This window comes from Anser brachyrhynchus (genome assembly GCF_964034855.1).
Source record: "Anser brachyrhynchus genome assembly, chromosome: 11".
NCBI classification, from domain to species: Eukaryota; Metazoa; Chordata; class Aves; order Anseriformes; family Anatidae; genus Anser; species Anser brachyrhynchus.
Window position 1 is genome coordinate 10,476,838 of NC_137706.1, and position 18,381 is coordinate 10,495,218.

The 18,381-nt window shown below is 45.1% G+C and overlaps 2 protein-coding genes across 6 annotated transcripts in view; both read right to left on the reverse strand.

Moving 5' to 3' along the window:
* BBS4 (Bardet-Biedl syndrome 4) overlaps positions 1-13,368 on the reverse strand; it is a 41,903-nt gene extending 28,535 nt beyond the window's left edge. The window contains exons 1-2 of one of the 5 annotated variants that reach the window (XM_080607292.1): positions 13,264-13,368; positions 11,490-11,541 (exon numbers count right to left, since the gene is read on the reverse strand). In XM_080607292.1, the coding sequence (XP_080463418.1) occupies positions 11,490-11,541; positions 13,264-13,287 (76 nt within the window). In that variant the 5' untranslated portion in view covers positions 13,288-13,368. Of the gene's footprint in view, positions 1-5,568; positions 5,654-11,489; positions 11,542-12,924; positions 13,110-13,263 lie in introns of those variants that run through there. The other 4 variants (XM_080607293.1, XM_080607295.1, XM_080607294.1 and 1 more) reach the window with 4 other exon arrangements.
* Positions 13,369-14,036: 668 nt separating this feature from the next.
* Positions 14,037-18,381, reverse strand: part of ARIH1 (ariadne RBR E3 ubiquitin protein ligase 1) — a 55,745-nt gene continuing 51,400 nt past the window's right edge. The window contains exons 13-14 of the mRNA XM_080607291.1: positions 18,221-18,333; positions 14,037-15,654 (exon numbers count right to left, since the gene is read on the reverse strand). Coding sequence (XP_080463417.1) covers positions 15,570-15,654; positions 18,221-18,333 — 198 coding nt within the window. The 3' untranslated portion in view covers positions 14,037-15,569. The remainder of the gene's footprint in view (positions 15,655-18,220; positions 18,334-18,381) is intronic.

Genomic DNA, 18,381 nt, shown 5'->3' on the forward strand with positions numbered 1-18,381 from the left:
TATTGAAATTGCTGTAGTGTAAAAAGGGTGTGGGGGGGGAAGCACAAACAACCAAATTTCAGGGGGAAGCGATTGCTAAAGCACTGGCTGTCCTCTCGAAGAAGGTACCCAGAGACTACTTGTGCTGTAGGCACAGCCAGACGAAGCCGACTTCACCGTAACCACACGGGCGCAGCCACAGCCAGCCCATCACCCGTCCTAGTTACATCCCACTTAAAAACTGGATGCTGTAAAACAAAACCCTGCAGTCTTGAGAAAGCACACCAGCACACAGGTACTTTCAAGATTAATGAACAAGGATGGAATAACTCAAGTCTTTCACTACCATGGTGTTTTGCTATTAGCAGAGCTGCACCAGAGAAAATATTTGGGACAGTGCATCTTGCTCAAAAAGAAAAAGAGGGGAGCTTTGCTGCAGCAAAGACACAAGGCTATTATCTTGTGCCACTGGAGAGGGCACGGCTCCCTCGAAGACACAAAAGCTGGATTGATCTTTTTGATTTGGGATTCATTTCCCAGTTGCAAGTATTTCTGGTCATCAGCTTAGCATCAAACTCACGGCGGCATAACATTTCACCTGCGGCTGGAGGAGGCTCCTCACACCTGAGATGCGACGCGTGGTTAAGTCTTTCAATGCCAACATCCACCGCACCCCGTGATTCCCAGCTCAGTCTCCTCGAGACGTTTGCTGGCATTATTGCCAGGGATGTGATCGTTCCCACTTGCAGAGTTTGGGGAAGGTTTGCTGCTGGGCATGGCTGCAGTTACGGCCCGAAATGAAGCTTGGTGTTTCCACAACCGTGTTTAATTAGACACCAGTAGGAAGGGAAAGGCGAGGATGAAACCAGCTGTGCAGTTCTCCTTCTTGCCTTGAGCTTCACAAGCTCCCAACGTGGGGAAATATGGTAAAGCTGATGAAATAGAGGTAATGAGCATCTTCTGAATAAAAATAATACTAAAATAATAAGGAACAAACTCAAATGGCTGCTATAGAACAATGTACCAGGGAACCTTGTTTTCCAAAATAAGGTACAAATTATGGATAGAAAGCATTTTAAGCTCTCAAGCTTTTTAAATTTAAAAACAACAGACTGCTTTGACAGCAGTGAAGCATCCTACAAATCCCTAGCTAGGCTGGTGCACAGACACAAGAACAAGAAATCCTCTTCCTTACTCAGACACCCAAAGGCTTTTGTTGAGATTGTGGCAATATAAACACATTATAGCTTGGGAAGAAAACTAGTACAGGAACATCATCCTGCCTACGCCCAGATCCCGCTCTGGAGTTCGAAAAGAGTATAAATGGAGACAAAATGTATTCAAAATTCGGTAATGATAAAAAATAGCTCAAAAAATCACCACCCAGGGGAGGTTGTTTATGCTACACTGCACTCATTGCATGTGTATATATGCATACATACATGTGTGAGAATACAGGTGTTCGTGTACACAAAAATACCTGTAAAATGCAGAAACGTTTATAAGTGTAAAATACCTGTAAACAACAGAAAAAAGGAGAGAGGATTTTGCAACCGTCTCCTCGCATGGCTGCAGCCATTCCCTCTGTTTAATTCCCTTCTCTCTGTTTTCCCTTTTGCAAATTGCTGCTGGAACACCTTTAAATCAAACGATAAACCCGTATGGTTCCTCCTTATTTACAGTCAGCTGGGGTTAGTAAAACTCATCATGTAGTATCCTGATGTTGGAAAGAAAGCCATAATTCATAGCTGTGATCTTACTATCACTTATTAATAGCTTCACGAGACACAGAGAGAACTGGAAGAAGGCTGAAAAACAAGAGCAGGTTTAAACAAAAAGGCAACATTTCTGACTCTACACCTCCCCCTGCAGGAAAATTAGCCAAAGTTATATAAAGAGATGAAAATTGTATCTTAAAAGTTGATTTACACACTAGGAAAAAAAGGTGGGGGCAATTTTTGTTGCTAGTTTACATTGCATAAATCTTGAAGAGCAGCCAGCTCAGACTTCAAAGTCAGTGGTTTTCCTGAGTTAAGACATTTAAGGTCTGAGTTCCTCCAAATGAAATGTTTTTATTTGCAAAACAAATACCTGCACAAATTATTCAATATAAATGCCTCCATAGCATGAGTTGCTCAAGTTTAACCTTTGAAAGGTGAAGTGAGAAGGTTACAGAAGTAAAGGAACCAATGCTTGCGACCACCCCAGACCTCCCAGTGGCACAATCAGTTTGCTTACTGGGAAACCTCCACTACCAGCACGAGGCTGGCGAGATACCGCTCTGCAATCCTGACTCCTTTCGACAAGAGGTGGGGAATTATATTTCCCTAAGCACGAATACATTACCCTGAGCACTGCGACACGAAGCATTTGATTCAGACCTAAAAGAGCAAGCAGCCTTGGGGTGAAGCTTAGTAATGCACACATACCTTCAAAAGCAAACTAAAAAAGTAGACTCTCGTTTATTGGCCTCAAAAAAGACACCAACCATCTGTTTCCTCTGCACAAGCCAATTCTGAGCATTGATGCTGTCTGCTGAGCAGCAGCACGCATGCTGAACAGAAGAAAAACAAGTCTGAAACAACTTTTGCCATGTTTGCTTTTAAACACAAGCTAATCTAGAAAAAAAACAGGCTGACTCGACACAGCTCTCAACTCTACGCTGGAGATATTCAAGGATTCAAGCCCCTGGCAGAGCCCCCCACTGTTATCTTCCCCATTTCAAAGCTTTCACCCTGCTTGATGCCCTGCGCTCGATACCCTGGTAGGCAATGGGGAGAGGGAGCTCCCTTTGGGTGTTTGTTTGCCAGAGTACGCTGCCCCAGAATAAAACTGCACAGGAGGTCTGAGGGATGGAAGATATTTCCCCCACAAAAGAAGTAATGCTGGCTGCAGACGTTCCCAAAATAACCCTCCTAACCAGCTTCTCATTAATTCCAGTACCAGGAGCGCAGTAGCGATCAGTGCTTTCAGGATTTCCAAACTAATCCTTCTTTTGGCTTAAATACTTATGCTTAGGCTTTTTCTGTCTACGGTGTGAGGTGTTTTGCATAGAAATTGAAACCAAAATTGTTATAAGGCCTTTGTAAGAAAAAGCTTTCCCATTTAAAAGCAAAACAAAATTAAGGCAGGAATAGCACGGCAATTCAATCCCGACAGCCTCTGAAACTTCCCACTCAACCAAGAGTAACAGCTAAAACCTACCCTCGTTTCATCCCTTGCAAAAGAAGGACATTTTAGAGTTGGTCTTGCAAATGGTCCAGCGCTTCCTGCTACCAGACCCTGTTTCTGAATGCCGCAGTTTTTCCTGACGTGCTGCCTCAGGATGAAGTTTTCCACGCCAGACATCTGTCCCAGAACGAAGATTTGCTCTTCTCTACTGCACGGGTGTCATGCCTTCGGTTACATGAGCACATCTACAGCACTGATATTTTCACCAGGTGCCCTGCCTCATCCTTATTAGGATGAACAAAAAAATAAATCAAGGTTGGGTGTTGAATGAAATTACTGCAAAATATGAACGATACAGTGACTAAATTGCAGGACTTCTGTTACACAGCTTAAACCTTATGGGGCAAAGGGGACAGAACCTGGAAGAAACTAAGTCTCTTTGTTAAGACACTGAGATGCTGCATATGAGACATGAAACCTCACTCTGATGCTGGATAAATCACCTACCAGAGCTTCCCCAAGGCAGCCACCACGTGCCCATCCCTCATTTTTGGCTGCCCATGAGACCTGGTACCTCCCAGCACTGACTCCAGCAAGCACGATGCACAGCAGCGATGCGTGTCTACCACGGTGTTAGCGTACACACAGTTTGTAACTCCGGCAAAGCAAGCCCTCGAGCATCAGGGAACCCCGCATCAGTACCTACTTTTGACTATGACCTTGCAGCACCAGGGAATTTGTCTGTGCTGGGATAAACAAGACATCTGGCTATACCCTAAATAAGGGAGATATTTTTGACTTAACACTCCCACTGAGCTGTTCCCTTTTTGGTGAGTGCCCTCATCCCTGTGCAATGGGTGATGTTGGAGAGCTGGGCAAAAGCCAGCGTGTAATTTTGTCACGAAAGACTCAGGGGCTTGGATTAATGTTGCGCAGACAAGGTTAATTGTGACATTCTTGAGTGGGATGCACCTCCCTTAACTTAGGCATCACAAAATTAAGACAGCTGAGTTATTTGCCTTGGGCTGTCTTTGCAGTAAAGCAGAGGAATACGCATCCTCGGGGAGAGATTCATCTCACCCTGAGATAGGTGGCTGGGAGAGATCAGAAGGGTGGCATTGGATGGGGCTTTCCACTTACTAAACACGAGCACAGGTGATCTGCTCTGACCTGGAGCTGGATATCAGAGCCATCTAAGTTAAGAAAGATTAATCCCGCCCTTCCTAAATTTGTTTGTTGCTATTTTAGTATATATTTTATTAATTTCACAGCAGGAGATGCCATTTCATTTGTAAGCAGTACACCAGACAAACTAAACTGAATACTTTAAAATACAAAAGAAACTGCCTAGCACCGAGAACTTTTAAAGGAAGATCAAAAAAATAAATTCGCCAACTTAAATGTCATCCTAAAGTAGTATGTTGCAATCGTACGGCTAGATCCCCTAAAGCTGGGCTACTGCACCCCATATATATAGGGTTAGATATTTCTTAATTATCAAATCAGCAGAAGGCACTCAGATTATACTTGCTTGCTACAAGAGTTAGCACCTTTCTGGCACTTTTCATTGTCTAATTAAGTTTGCAATAGGTTTAAGAAGCAGATATGAATTTTTATTTTTACAGGGGGGAAATGAAATTAGGCTGACAGCTGCCAAAAAATGTAAAACTAGAACTGAAACCATAAAACATCTGATTTAAAAGTCTGCACTAAAATTTTACGGTGACACCAGCCTTGACAGAACAACACACCTACCACACTCGATCTAAAACGAGTCCCCGTGTTATCACAGATATTAATGTACACACACAAGAGGGCAGAGCTGTACTAGCACATTCAAACTTAAATGTTTCCAGTTCTTTATGGTGCGCGGTTGTTGCTTTGAGGCAAAGAGGATGAAGCGTATTACACAATTTAATTAACCCAAAATGGTAACTCACCTTTTTTAACAGCACTCTACAGAACTAAAAACATCTGCATCAGATCCTGCACAAAACACGTGTGGCAGTGCTACCCACGTATCAGAGATGAAGATACTAGCTTTCCATAGAAAACAATCACCAACCAATCTGTATTATTAGAAATCATTTTCTTTCAGCAAGTTTTTAGGTTCAAATGGGCTACAAAACCTGGCTTGCACATGGCCAAATGGAACCAAACTTGTATGTCCAGAAACCAAGAACCACATTTGTGTCATTGAGTCCCCCCCCAGCATTTCTACTAACATATTTTCTTTTTGACACACTTAAAAGTACTAATTAATTTAACTCAAGGGCGTCGTTTTTTATCTGGATTTCTCAGGCAGCTTCACTCTTACAAGTTCAAAGGCAGCTTTGAAGCTGGCTCAAAGAATGGATTTATATTGATTTATCAGGAATTCAGAAATGACCGGATCTGCAGCGCACAGAACCAACTCACCAGGGCATTACAAAGTTCCTGCTCCTCAGAGCGCTCGAGCCATTAAAATACGTGCAGGAGCAGGAGGGATGCCCATCGGTTCATCTGCATGAGCCGCCTAGAGAGAAAGCGAGATGCATTTGCAGGACACAGCATAAAAGACGCCTATCTTTTTCTGCATAAGCTGGAAGTTATTTATAATGCAACAGTCACATTTTGAGATCGTCACCAGCACTTCCTAACTACAGTCAGTTCCAGATAAAGTGAGTTTACTGCCCATCAAATTGGCACCAGCAACTGTTTTTTTATTAGAGCCCAATGACGACATCCTTGTCTTCAAGAATGAGGACCTACGTGAAAAGGACAGCACGATCAGTATTTGAGCTAAATATTGACGGGGACAAGAATAGCTAGACAAGAATAATAGCCGGCACTTGAGAACGTTTCAAAATTCAATTAAGCAAAAGAAACTACTCCGGTAAGATGCAGAACACTGGGGCTTTGTCATCTATCCAAAATTCAGGTTTCTGTGTGGTAAAAGAGTTTTGAGAAGCTTTGAGCCACAAAGAAGAACACCCTCCTTACCGCAGAGTTTAAGAACAGGACAAAGCCACTGCTTTAAAACATCTGCTCACATTATATGCTTCCCCACTTCTGTTATCTAGTTTGGCTGTAATAGCCAAGTCTACACCAAACTTCGCTATTACGTACAAAGCAACACTGAGCACTTGTGTGTTCACCACTGCTAAACCTGTCTCATCGACTGTTTGGGTCAGTACCTTACTTTGTCTCTGGAAAGGAGAGTGCTATAAAACCCGAGGGAACTTTGCTTCCTCCCCTTCGGTGGCCCACGTTGGCCTTACAAGCCATTTTGGCTAGTTCAGCTGTAATTATACCAGACAGAAGTGGAAACCACATTAAAAAAAAAAAAGAAATCAGACGAAGACTCACAAGCCTTGAAGCAGCCAGAAAACAGCCAGACACCTGGCTGATTTTACAGAAGTGCTCTGATGTGAAGCGATGAGTGTGTTAAATCACCCTGCGGGCAGAGCTGAACAGGGAACACAAAATTTCTCCCTTCTGGTACGCTCATACATCTTGCCTGCACCCTTCAGTACTATCTTTAGCAGCACTCAAACAGGTCAAGTAGTACTCTGCAGTATATTACTTTTATATAATATTTTTCACTTAACGTCTCCAAATGTTTTGTTAACTGAAAACCTGCAGCATCCAAACGCTGTCACTGAATGTTAGACCAATCTTCTCTTTGATAAATGTTAAAAAACAAAGTTGAAGCACTTTGCCAAAGGTCACAGCTAATCCAAAGCAGAATTCCTTTGCTATAAACATTAGAAAAATCATACCTACAATGGATCCAAAAAATATCCTAATGCCCCGGACTGGGGAGAACACTTAATCCTTGCTAATCCTTTTGCAATTCTCAAGTGGGAGATTTTCTCTTTGAATATAATCAACCTGCCCCGTCCTTGGGTACTCGTAGCGGGCTTGGTAACAATTCAGAATCGCCTTCTTCACAGTCTTAAGGGCTTCTGGCCCACATTATTCCAGCAACTCAAGTGTACTCCACTTTACTTTGCTACAGTGTATTTAATATGTTAGGTTTTTTTTAGGATTCTATCCTGTTATTAAAAATCCATCACTGTATCTCAGCAAAAGCTGGGCTCTAATATTTGTGTAGAAATCCAAATGCAAATCCATTAACCTCTGAACTGTTATTAGACTAACACGAGAGCCCAGAACTTGCTTTCTAAATAATATTTTTCATGACAAAGGGAAATAAATTCAAGTTCCATAAAAGCTCTATTCCCAGCTTGCATTGTTGACTTTCTCTGCTGCGGCACTATCAGTTACCATAAAATGAGTTGACTGGCCTGCGTGGCAAAAAGAGTGGAGAGCTGGGAGACAGTCGAGTTCAAAAACCAGTACAGCATTTTGGGAAATATCTGATTAATTTAAAATGCAGCAGGGAGATTAAAACCCCATCTCAGCAGGCAGATATTAACTCTACATTGCTTCAAGGAACAGAGCTTCCTTTATTCCACCACCAATTGCTTGGGGAGAAAATATCAACACAGGGAGAGTTATGGATCTTGATATAGCAACAAAGGGAATTGATTTTCAGAGCAGCTCTCCCCACGGGGGGTAAAGGACAAAATAATGAACGGTTTTAGCTACTAACGTGTCAGTTACTGAATAATGGTTGTCAGCAAGTGCAGCTACAAGATACTCGGAGGGGCTTGCCTTCCGCCACCCCCTTTAATTTAGATTGCTAGGTTCAGAGGTTTTGACCCCGATTGCTGCAGTGCCTTTCCCCAGGACCGCCACAGCCTGCTGCAGACCCTCTGCACGCGTGTTGGATGCTCACTGCTCTCCCTTTGGGCTGACCTGTCTGCAGGATGGGCTCTCTTCACTCCAAACCCCTCGGGCTTTCACAGCCACGTGACTGACTCATCGGTCCCGACAGCTGCTAATTCAAGAGCAATTTCTGCCTCTTATCTCACAGTTATCCTTGTTTAACAGCCAGGGTGAAAAACACTGGTTCGAAGTTTCCATTTTAAGTCGTCTCCCAGGACAGGATCAGTCGAGCATCCCTGTGAGGAGAAGCAGGCAGCAGCGAGGGGAAGTCACTGGACTCTCCAGCCGTGCGGTTCGACACCACTCGACGTGTTCTCTTCTGCACAATTCAGACTGAAAACGCGGCGTTCCTTCCGGTTGAGCAACAAATTCACGTTTGTAGCTTCTCATTCAAATTAATTTTTGTAAATCTGAGATGACATTTTCAGAACCATCCATTTAACGTCTTACATCTACCCAGGACAAACACGGGCAAGCTGAACCCAGCCACTGCGATGACTTAAGTTAGGATTCAGCGATGACTCGGTCATAGTCTACTACACCTGCGTGCGACGACATTATTTAGTTATTATAATACACGCTCTGTTCAGGCACAAATTTCATCCACACCAAACCACCTGTAGGAGAAGGGCCTAAGCTATTGTATTACACGGTCTCATATCTCTTCGACCTGCTTGCACTAATTCTAAGACTCTTCTCGCCTCCCACCTGAAAATACAATGCAGATAACAAAGACAGATTGCTGCAATAGAAAGTTACTGTTCAGTGCTTAAAAATGTCAGTTTAAGATAACTTTAGCAGTGCTCTTCTATACAAACACACCTGATGCAGATTTGCCTGGCTCCTTAAGGTTTACCACAACTCTCCTCAGCCAAACTACATCGGGACAGAGACTTCATTAAGAAATTCTAGAAAAAATCCTGTTTAAAAAAATCTGTCACAGGTAAGAGATGCTACTCTTCCCTGCCAAAGTCCCCAGAAGAATACACAACATCACTTTCATTTTTTCCACTCCTCTCTTACATATCCCCAGCATCATATTCACACAGGACAGTTATATCACTTCCTATAACAAACCTTGCAGCTGCCCTCATTCCTAGAGATTAACAGGCAGCTTAAATCAGCTTTTACCCACTGTATTGAAGGCAACAGAGTCAAATATTAAATGGCAAAGGCTTCCAAAGTATTTAAGAACTACCTGTGGTGAGCCAGGTCCTGGAGGTGCCCCAATTTACCTTGAGACACAGACATAATTACACAAGTCACAGGCTAGAATTTGTGTCTTCGTGATAGCTCATTTTGACTCAAGAGTCGTACAAGGGAGACCCAGGGGCACCAACAGTTGGATTTCATTTACAATTTTCCCCTCTGGCAGGCAGCTGTGCAAACACCCATGCCAAATCAAGGAGGCAGAAGGAACATCGGGCAGTGACGGATGGAGACCAATTCTTCCGTGCAGCCTGAAAACCCAAAGGAGCGTTGGTGGCCCTTTTTAAAGAAGCGCCCGGCTCGGTTTTGAGGCTGTCAATGCAAACTGCTGAGTGGGAAAGAAAACTCCTCCTCGGCAGCCGCGAGCAAGCAGCGCTTGATCAAACGGCAGGCAGGATCCGCAAAAGCGGTCCCATTAAGAAAGTCACAACTGCCTCCGTTCGCTCTCCCAAACAATCAATATTAAATTGTGCACACTTAAAAGCAGGAAGGCTCTCGACTGACAGTTTAACAAGCAAGCTGACAGAGGCATGGCAGCTTCTACCCAGTACACCTCCGCAGCTTGTTCGTAAGGTTGATGGCCCCATCTTTCTTGCTCAGCTATTCCGTTCGCTCATGAATTATGCAGAGTTGATTTAATAGACCTCAGCCCTCCAGGAAAGAGCAGCGGAGTGATAGTCCATCTCTCGGCAAACACCATCAGCCTGATCCCTTTGCAGCTGTCTTAGAGAGCTGAAGGGGATGCTGTCCTGAAAAAACAGGCAGAAGACGCAGCCTCCCAGGGTCAGGGCAAATATCGTAGATGTGGCTTGCATGAGAAGGCAGAACAAGGTGGGGTTACTGCGGATAAGGGGATCAGTCACAATCTTTATAGAACTGGATGGAGAGCAACCAACCAGTGCCTCCATGGAAGCCATACTAATTGTTGTGAAGTGACAGCCATCCCTGCCCCAAAAGAGTTGCTGGTGGAGATAAAAGTTCTAGATTTATTTTTACTTGCATACGGGCCCGCAGCAGTAGCAATCTCTTCTTAGCTCCGGGCAACGTACCAGAGGCTCACACTCGTGTAAGCCAACAACAGTAGGTGTATACAGGGCTAGGTGAGGTTAGCCTGGCCTCCCCCCAAAAAAAAGGCAAAGAGGCTTTTCCAGCTTCCCAGGGCCAGTTATAGCACTGCGCCTACATGCAAGACAAAGAACTTCACCTTTAGGCAGAAAACACAATGCCCAGTTGCCAAACAAGCTCCTTTTTAATGCCAGCATTATCACCGGGGCACTCTCCATCACGAGGGATACAGAAACATGGAAGATTTCCTCCCAAAGCATGCTCTGACAGGAACACCACACATTCAGGGTAGAAAAAGGCCAAACTGCAGTGCTCCCTACCTGAGCGTCCCCGAACTAAACAGCAAGGGAAAAGGCGGCCTGCTTCTGACTCGCGCTGTCAGTATGTTGGGGTTCTGGCAACACCGCAGAGTTCACTCCTCATCATAACCTGAGCTGATGGGGCCCTGGGGGTGCTTGAGTAAGGGAAATGCAGAGAACCCAAACCTCACAGGTACAAGGTCTCTACAATGAACAGATCCATACGGGGAACGTGGGCACAGCTGAGAACTGCAGAGAAGGAAACGCTCACAGAGGGCACTGGGGCAAGTCACACCGCAAGAGTGAGGGAAGAGGGGGAAGGAGCGGCTGCACCACCACGCTGCGCTGCAGGCTTTATGAGACCCTTTACAAAGTATCAGGATTTAGTCAAATATTTCGAATCAATAACTCATAATGCTACTGATCCAGTTCAGATTCAACCAAGATTTCAGAACAACTCAGAGACTTAACGCCTATTTTCGATATATAACAAAGAAAAAACAAATAAACCTATAGTTAAAACCAGTTACAACCTGACTGGTTTGATCCCAGTTGCACATGCTTTTACTTCAAAACTTGGAAAATGTGATGTGAAAAAATCAACGAGACATGATGTTAGTTTTCCATTTTTAAAGCAAAACATTATTCTGAAGAATGCAAGTATACACACAACCAAAAAGGAGAAAAAAGTCATATTATTTAAGAAGGCAGATGAATATCAACTCATTAGCAAGCCAAGAAGTATGTAACCACTAAAATAAAGTCTGTTAGATTATAAGATGCAGCCTGTAGGTACAATCAGTTAGCCAGCAAAAGCACTGAGCTAGTGCTGACATAGACCCTACAAAAAAAGTACTTGTACTCAGCAGCTTGCAGTCTAGAAAGCCTTGTCTTTTCCCAGCGGACATTTCTTTCTTACTAGACAGCTGCACACACTATGAAGAAATCTTAAAATCAATCTGCCAAGAAACACAATCGTATCTTAAAACAAACCTTTCTTAGGATGGGGTTTTGGAGGTTGTCTAGCCACTGGCAATGTAGAAACCTGAAAAGACAGAAAAGAGAAGTATTAAATACACCAGGCAAGGTTTCTTGAAGGCACATTCCACAAAATAATCAGAAAGGACAACCGGCAAACCCCAAAAGAGTGCACAAAAATAGCATCACTGCTGCTAGACAAACTCTGCCCTGCCAAGCACTAATCTTCCGTAGCCATAGCTCGTTTGAGATTTCCACTCACCATGTAGATTAAATAAACCTGTTTGCTTTACAGATCGTTCAGTTTTTGTAGGTTCACTGCTATTGATTAGGATTCCAGAAAGCAATCCATGTTGTACGTGTTCACATTGAAAAAAAAAAAATCAAGCATTTAAGATGCTACTTAGAGATCACAGGACAAAATGTTAAAAGTGTGTTAAAAACGTTTATAAAATTAATCAGAGCAAAGTGGTTTCTGAGAAGTGAAGGAAAATCATAGACAGCCTCTGTACTGACCTATATGACAGGCACAAGGCTGTGCAGGCTCAGAGCACACCTGAGAGGAGCTCACTCCAGAGAAAGGTAAGTTTCACAGTGCATCTTAAAGCGTTTTGGGGTCATCTTTAAAGGATTTATTTAGGGCCAAGGTGACCTAATTAAACACTCAACATTCTGCCTTTTCTCGGTCGAGAAAACGACAACGTGGAAGTCACCCAGAGCAAGAGGAGAGAAAGCCAAGTGCCTTCTTCCCAGCAGGTGCGTTCTCCACACACTTGCAGGCTGCTAACCAATCCTTGATGTTCTCCTGAGAAGAAGTTTAATTACTCTTCAGGAAGATGCAGTCTTTTAGGGAAAAGAAGCGCATGCTCCAGAACACAGGGGCAAAACCAAAGGCACACCTAGGGCAGACTCTAGCCCTAATCGCGCTGGGAGTGCAGCGACGCCATGCCACGCAGGGCAGCAAACCTCACCCCACAGACACTGCCCACAGCTCGCGGCCAAGCAGGCAGCTCGTGGAAAACAAACCCATTGGGGATTTTTTCTTACTTTGCATCAAAACTGAGCACTCGCAGAAGTTACACGGGATCACCCAGGGGAAATATTTTCATTTTTGCCTTCCAGGTCTCACAGAGAACAGTCCTCAGACAGTCCTCGATCCTCTTCTTATAGGATTTTATAGACTTGTCCCAACTTAACATTTTTTTTTTCCGGTTTCAGCCTACCTACTCGTTCCTTTCAGTGCTTTGGGAACATTTTTAGGTCTAGTTTTCTGGCTCCTACCAGCTTTGTTTCTTAATTTTTAATGTTTAGTCACTTTTCTGATTGTTAATGAGAAGTGCAGTGTCGGTCCTTTCACAGAACTACCTAACTCCAAGATCTTCTTCCCAAGCAGCAGTAATGAGTGCAGAGAACTTCTTTTTTGATATATTTTCAGTGTTTTTTTTTTTACCTACACATCACCCCCAACTGTCGCTCAGTGGCTTCTCCAATTCTTCGCCTCCCGCCACCCCAAACACGCTGGGCTGGGTTGGCACCGGCCGGCTCCACAAATCACCTCCTTTTCTCCTTCCTCCTGCCCTTTTAATACCTCCCCACCCTCCTGGGAGCGAGAAATAAGCCAATCCCCCCGACGTTTCCCACACGGAACGCCTAAAAACCCTTAGAATCGCCTCAAGAAGCGCCCCGCGGCGTCCTTCCAGCCCCCACCCCCTTAAATTCAGCGGGTTTTTAAGCCCGGGCCGCTCCCCCGCCCGCCCCTCGGCCCCGCGCGCTCCCGGCGGCCCCTCACCGGCCGGCCCTGCGGCTCCGCCATGGCGGCGGCGGGCGGACGGCGCCGTTGCCGGGGTTACCGCGCGGCCCAGTTCCGGCGCCGGGCCCGCCATGGCGGCGGCGCCGCGCGGCGCCCGACGGGAAGGCGGCGGGGACGGAGCCGGCCCGCGCCCGGGGGCTGAGGGGAGTCCGCGGCCCCTGAGGGGAGCCCGGCTCGTGCCCGGAGCTCCGCGCCCATAAGCGCCAGAGCCCGCACAGGAGAGGGTCCCTGTTTGTTACAGACGCGTCACCCTGCCCGCCCCCCGCTTTGAAAAGTATTTAAAAGACGTGACTGATTCGTAATCGTGATTACGATCAAACAACACCAGAGGTTTCCCCTGAGGAGCAGAAGCCCCGTGGCTTGGGTACACGTTTTGGGAAATGCTGAATAAAAACCAAGGGTAAAGGCCCAGCCGCGCTGAAACCACACTGCTCCATGAGCAGGCATTTTACAGAGGCATTTTAATACGCATTTTGAATAGTTGAAGCCGAAGTAGCCACTGCCATGGTAGTAGGCAGGGACGGATCTGCATCATCCCACCCCTCACCCGCCAGCACTGAAATCGCAGCAGGTGTAGGTATTGCCATCCACAGGGAATAAATAAAATAGTGAGTGGGGTGGCAGCTGAGACCTGCATTTCACATCACCGCCCTGCCTGGGAGCTGCCCCTTTGCCATTTTTCCCCCTCGAGGCTGGCAGAGTGGGAAGAAGCTCAGAGGACACTAGCCTGGCGAAAAATACCACAGGAGGAATTCCTATACAGGAGTAAATTTAATAAAACCACCACCAATTGTTTACTTTAACATAGCTCTTGTTACAGAAATCATAAAAATGGACTCAGTAGCTAACTCATTAGTTCTTTCCCCTTTTAATTGAAAAATACCCCCACTGATTTCAATTTCTACTGCACTAGATGGAGTGTTAAATATTTGCCAGGACAGTATGCCCAGTAATCGAGCCCAAAACAAACACAAAGACAATTCCATCATCTTTCCTTTTCAATGTTACGACTCGTTATAATGTAAGTGAAACTTAACAGCAAGGAACGCTCCATTTGACAGATGAAAGGGGGAGGGAGAGGAGATCCACAGCCAAAACCTTGGAAGAATCTTTTGAGAAGTGGTGCAAAATACCCCTCCTTTTCCTGCCTCAGAACTAAGGAAAATAAAAAAAACTCTAACCACACACATACACACACTTCCTCCAGGTTCAGAGCGCGTGTCCTGCGTGCGTGGATGGGAACAGCTGAGTCTGGTTGGGGCAGGTCAAGCAGTACCAATGTAGGGAGAGAAAAAAATAAGAGAAAAAAAAAGGCAAAGCATCCTGAACCACAATGTACATTCGTCACTAATGCGGTGCACACCGGGTTACCGAGTGGCAGGAGCTGAGCGTGAGGGGACGGGTCCGTCGCCAGCAATAGGTACACACAAAACCACAGAGGCCAGGGATGTAAAGGAACTGCAGGAAGAGGAGAAACCCAACTTCTCTGGTAAAAGCCTTCAAAAAAAGTCACTACACCAGCACACGCTTCCCCCACCCCATCGCAGGGAAAACAGAACAAAACAAAAAAAATAATCAAACTGAAAGAAAATGCACAGCAAATAGACATAATCTTGAAGATTTTTAAAGAATAAATATTTTTTTGTAATTAAACATTATGCAAACACGTGCCACGCTTGCTCTTTGTCCATGCATATGCGCTATATACAACTTTGAAAAATACTGTGTTGTCCTCTTTTTGTTTTAAAAGTCATATACAAATTTTTTTTCCTTGCTGTGTACCCCCCCTCCTCCCCTCCCCAAGAATCACCTTTACAAGGAGCCAAATCGACATTCATCCGTGTACTTGGGTGGCAGAGAGGAGGAGGGGGGCGGGAGAGACATCCCCCCTTACCAAAGTACATCAAAATGGCTGGTTTGGACATGAAAAGCAGTGTCAAGAAATTGGTTTAAATTTCATCTGTACTACACACAGGAAAAGAAAGATAGAAAAGAAAAAGGAGTCGGCTTGGAGAATGAAGCTACGTTACAAGTTAAAGTTGGAGGGTTTTTTTTTTAGTGCGTCTGTCACACTCTTATTGGCCGCCTAGAATACTGTTGTACAATGGTTTATCTACCTTTTTTATTACAATATAATTTACTTAAATTTTCTGTTAACAAAACAGAATCCCGGTACTACAGACCAGCGGTGTAACAGGCGTAGTGCCTTGTGTGTGTTTTTATTTTTATCGCATGAGCACTCTAGATGGTAAAGGTTTCAGAGTTCGTTTTATGCGGGGCCAGTCTCAGTCCTCAATGTACTCCCACAGGTCCTTCTCGTAGCCTTCATGCACGTGCTGCAACAAAACCCTTCGTCGACTCTCGCAGTATCTGCAGCAAAGGGGGACAGCACAGAAAAGACAGGTTAGGAGACACTGCTCGTCCCAAGCATTGAGTAATGCAAACCTACATTAAGCCTTGCTTCCAAAGGGGAGATCCCCTGAGAAGGGCTTTGTATTTGTAGCCAGTTAGTTAACAGCACTAATTAAGACTTCAGCTACGCCAGTCACTCACTTCAGGTCCCTGGCTGGAAAACCATGCAAATGTATAGTTTCCCGTGCAAAAATATCCCCAAAGCCCCTATAGCTGAGAAATCTGCGTTGATAACTGAAAAATGAAGAAGGGGTGGCTGCAATTTGCAGAAGCCAGAGCACGGGTTAGCGGTGACACCTGGAACAGGAGGGAGCTCTCCTCAAAGGTGCGCTGATGCCTGCTCACTGAGCTGTATATAGACAATTCCAGGAGCTAGCTGGGCAAAACAAACCCCGGAATGCTGACCCTGTTTTATTCCCCTCCAAAATCCCTGTAGAGACCGAAGTGGTAGAGCATTGAGAGGTGGCTACAAAAAGGGCACTGGCCTGATGGAGGGCAGAGGTCTCACCCCACAGCTCCTGCGCCTCAGAGGGGCGCTATGCCCTGCAACATCTTCCCACCTACACACTTAAACTGACAAAGCTGCAAATAAAGCTGATCCCAGAGTTAGGTACAGTCCTACCAGGATCAATGATAGTGAGGAAAAGGGATATCATAGGAACATATCAAAAGATGCCATGTTCATTTCAGGTGCGTTAGCCAACTAAAAAGATAAAAGCAGAGAAATGTTTAAAGTATTCAGGTTCCAAAAGCAAATTATAAATAAGCAGCAGGCAATTCTGGATTAATCCCCTTCCAGTGGAGCATGTCCCTCTGCTCACTAAAAGGAGCTGCACAGCAGAGGCACAGGACGAGACCCACAGCACAGTGCAGGAGACCCTAACAGAAAGCTATCCAAGCATAGCACATGCCAACACGCAGGCAGGAGTGCAAGAAATACATCGTAGCAGCCTCACCTCAGACATGTTTAATGCCCTAATACTGTTAGCATTCAGTATCAGATCAGATCAACAGATTCATCTGAATAAAACTGTTCTGGCTCTTCTCCTTGCCATCAGCTGTTGCAACACAAGTCTTTGTACACAAAGTCCCACCGATTTTTACAAAGCATGCAATAATGAACATGCACAGTTACTGCTTTCCCAACTTCAGTTATTTTGTTGTTGATGAGAGGGTCAACTCTGTTTTCTAGAAATACCTTTGCAAGCTAGGAAATCAGCTTCCCCGTTCTTTAAACCCCATCTGACCACCTTGATAACATCCTTGGTCTCAATCTTGCATCACTGTAACCAGTACACAAAGAGCACTGTGCAGGACATGATTAAGACATGACTGAACTAGTTAATTAGGGACCTGCACAGGCTTGACAGATGCATACTGTTTTCCCAGAAACCTGAAGGCAGACTTAGGATATATGTTGTCAGGCAATTCAAGCTATAAAATTTTTTATTTCTTCTGGATAGCTGTAACCATCCCTAGAAGAGCATCCAGTTTCACAGAACCAAAGCAAACCGCTGCTTGAGCTGAGATACCAACTTAGCAGCCATTTTAAAGGCTAACTTACAGAACTTAATTGAAGAGAAGGTCTGAAAGCCTTGTCCAGTCCCAGCCCTGCTGCCAGACCCTTTGGCAGAATTGGCCACAGGCCCACTGCGAGTTAATGGCTGCTTCTTCCACTCCCCAGCATCCCTTAATCACTGAAGCTTACCCTACTTGGGCATTTTTTTTTTTTGCCCCCAACCTAGACATCACAAGTTTAGCGACTCTGGCAAAATGCCTCAAAAAAATGCAAGCCATAATCCTGTGACTCATCCACATTTACAGCTTGGTACTTTTCCACTGTGCAGAAGCGATTCCCCAGGGACCATAAAAAGCACTGGCATTTCTGTCACCTGGGCCCCACTTCTGCTCTCTTTCAGGGTTCAGCAGGTTACTCTCTCCTTCTTCAGTACAGCTTTTGTGCACCCACTTTTTGCTCAGGGGACACACTGTGCAAGCAAGACAATGAAAACAGCTGTCTGCTTTCTTATGGCAACGCAACCTGGGCCAAAGTCGTCAGTTGGGAACAACAAAGTCACTCCTTGTTCTTCTTTGGCAGGTCCTGGCCACTCCCCAGAGCTCCTTCTGTGCAGTGCATGGAGCCTTTGCTTTTGGTCACAAGATTTTTCTGTTCTGGGCTTGAACCTTCTAGCTACTGCTCAGCAGAGCAGATGCAAGGAAGAGCTAGGAGCCACCTCCCCCAAGGGCTGGTCCCAACAGGGGCATAAAAACACGCTGCCAGCATCTGTGCGAGGGCTTCACCGCCAGCGATTTCAGGCTCTGGCACAGGACGCTGCTGTTCTGAGATGCCCAGGGACAGGCTGATGATCACAATGTATGGCAGAGGGCCAACAGCAAACAGCTTCCCAGGGACATGACTCTGAAGAAAACAACTTGGCAAATACAGATGCCGCTACCTACCACAGGGGATGGCATTACAGGTGCTAGAGCAGCTTTGAGATACGAGGATTATTCAGAAACAAACCTGTACTTATCCTGTACTTTCTGCTTTATGTCTTGCAGCGAATCTTGGGAGATATCTCGCTCAAGGTACCCAGAAAGCACCTCTGTAGCATTCTCTAAGTCTGCTTGGTTATTCTGCAAAGACAAAAAAAAATATGTATTTTTAGGTGGAAGGAAAGATTT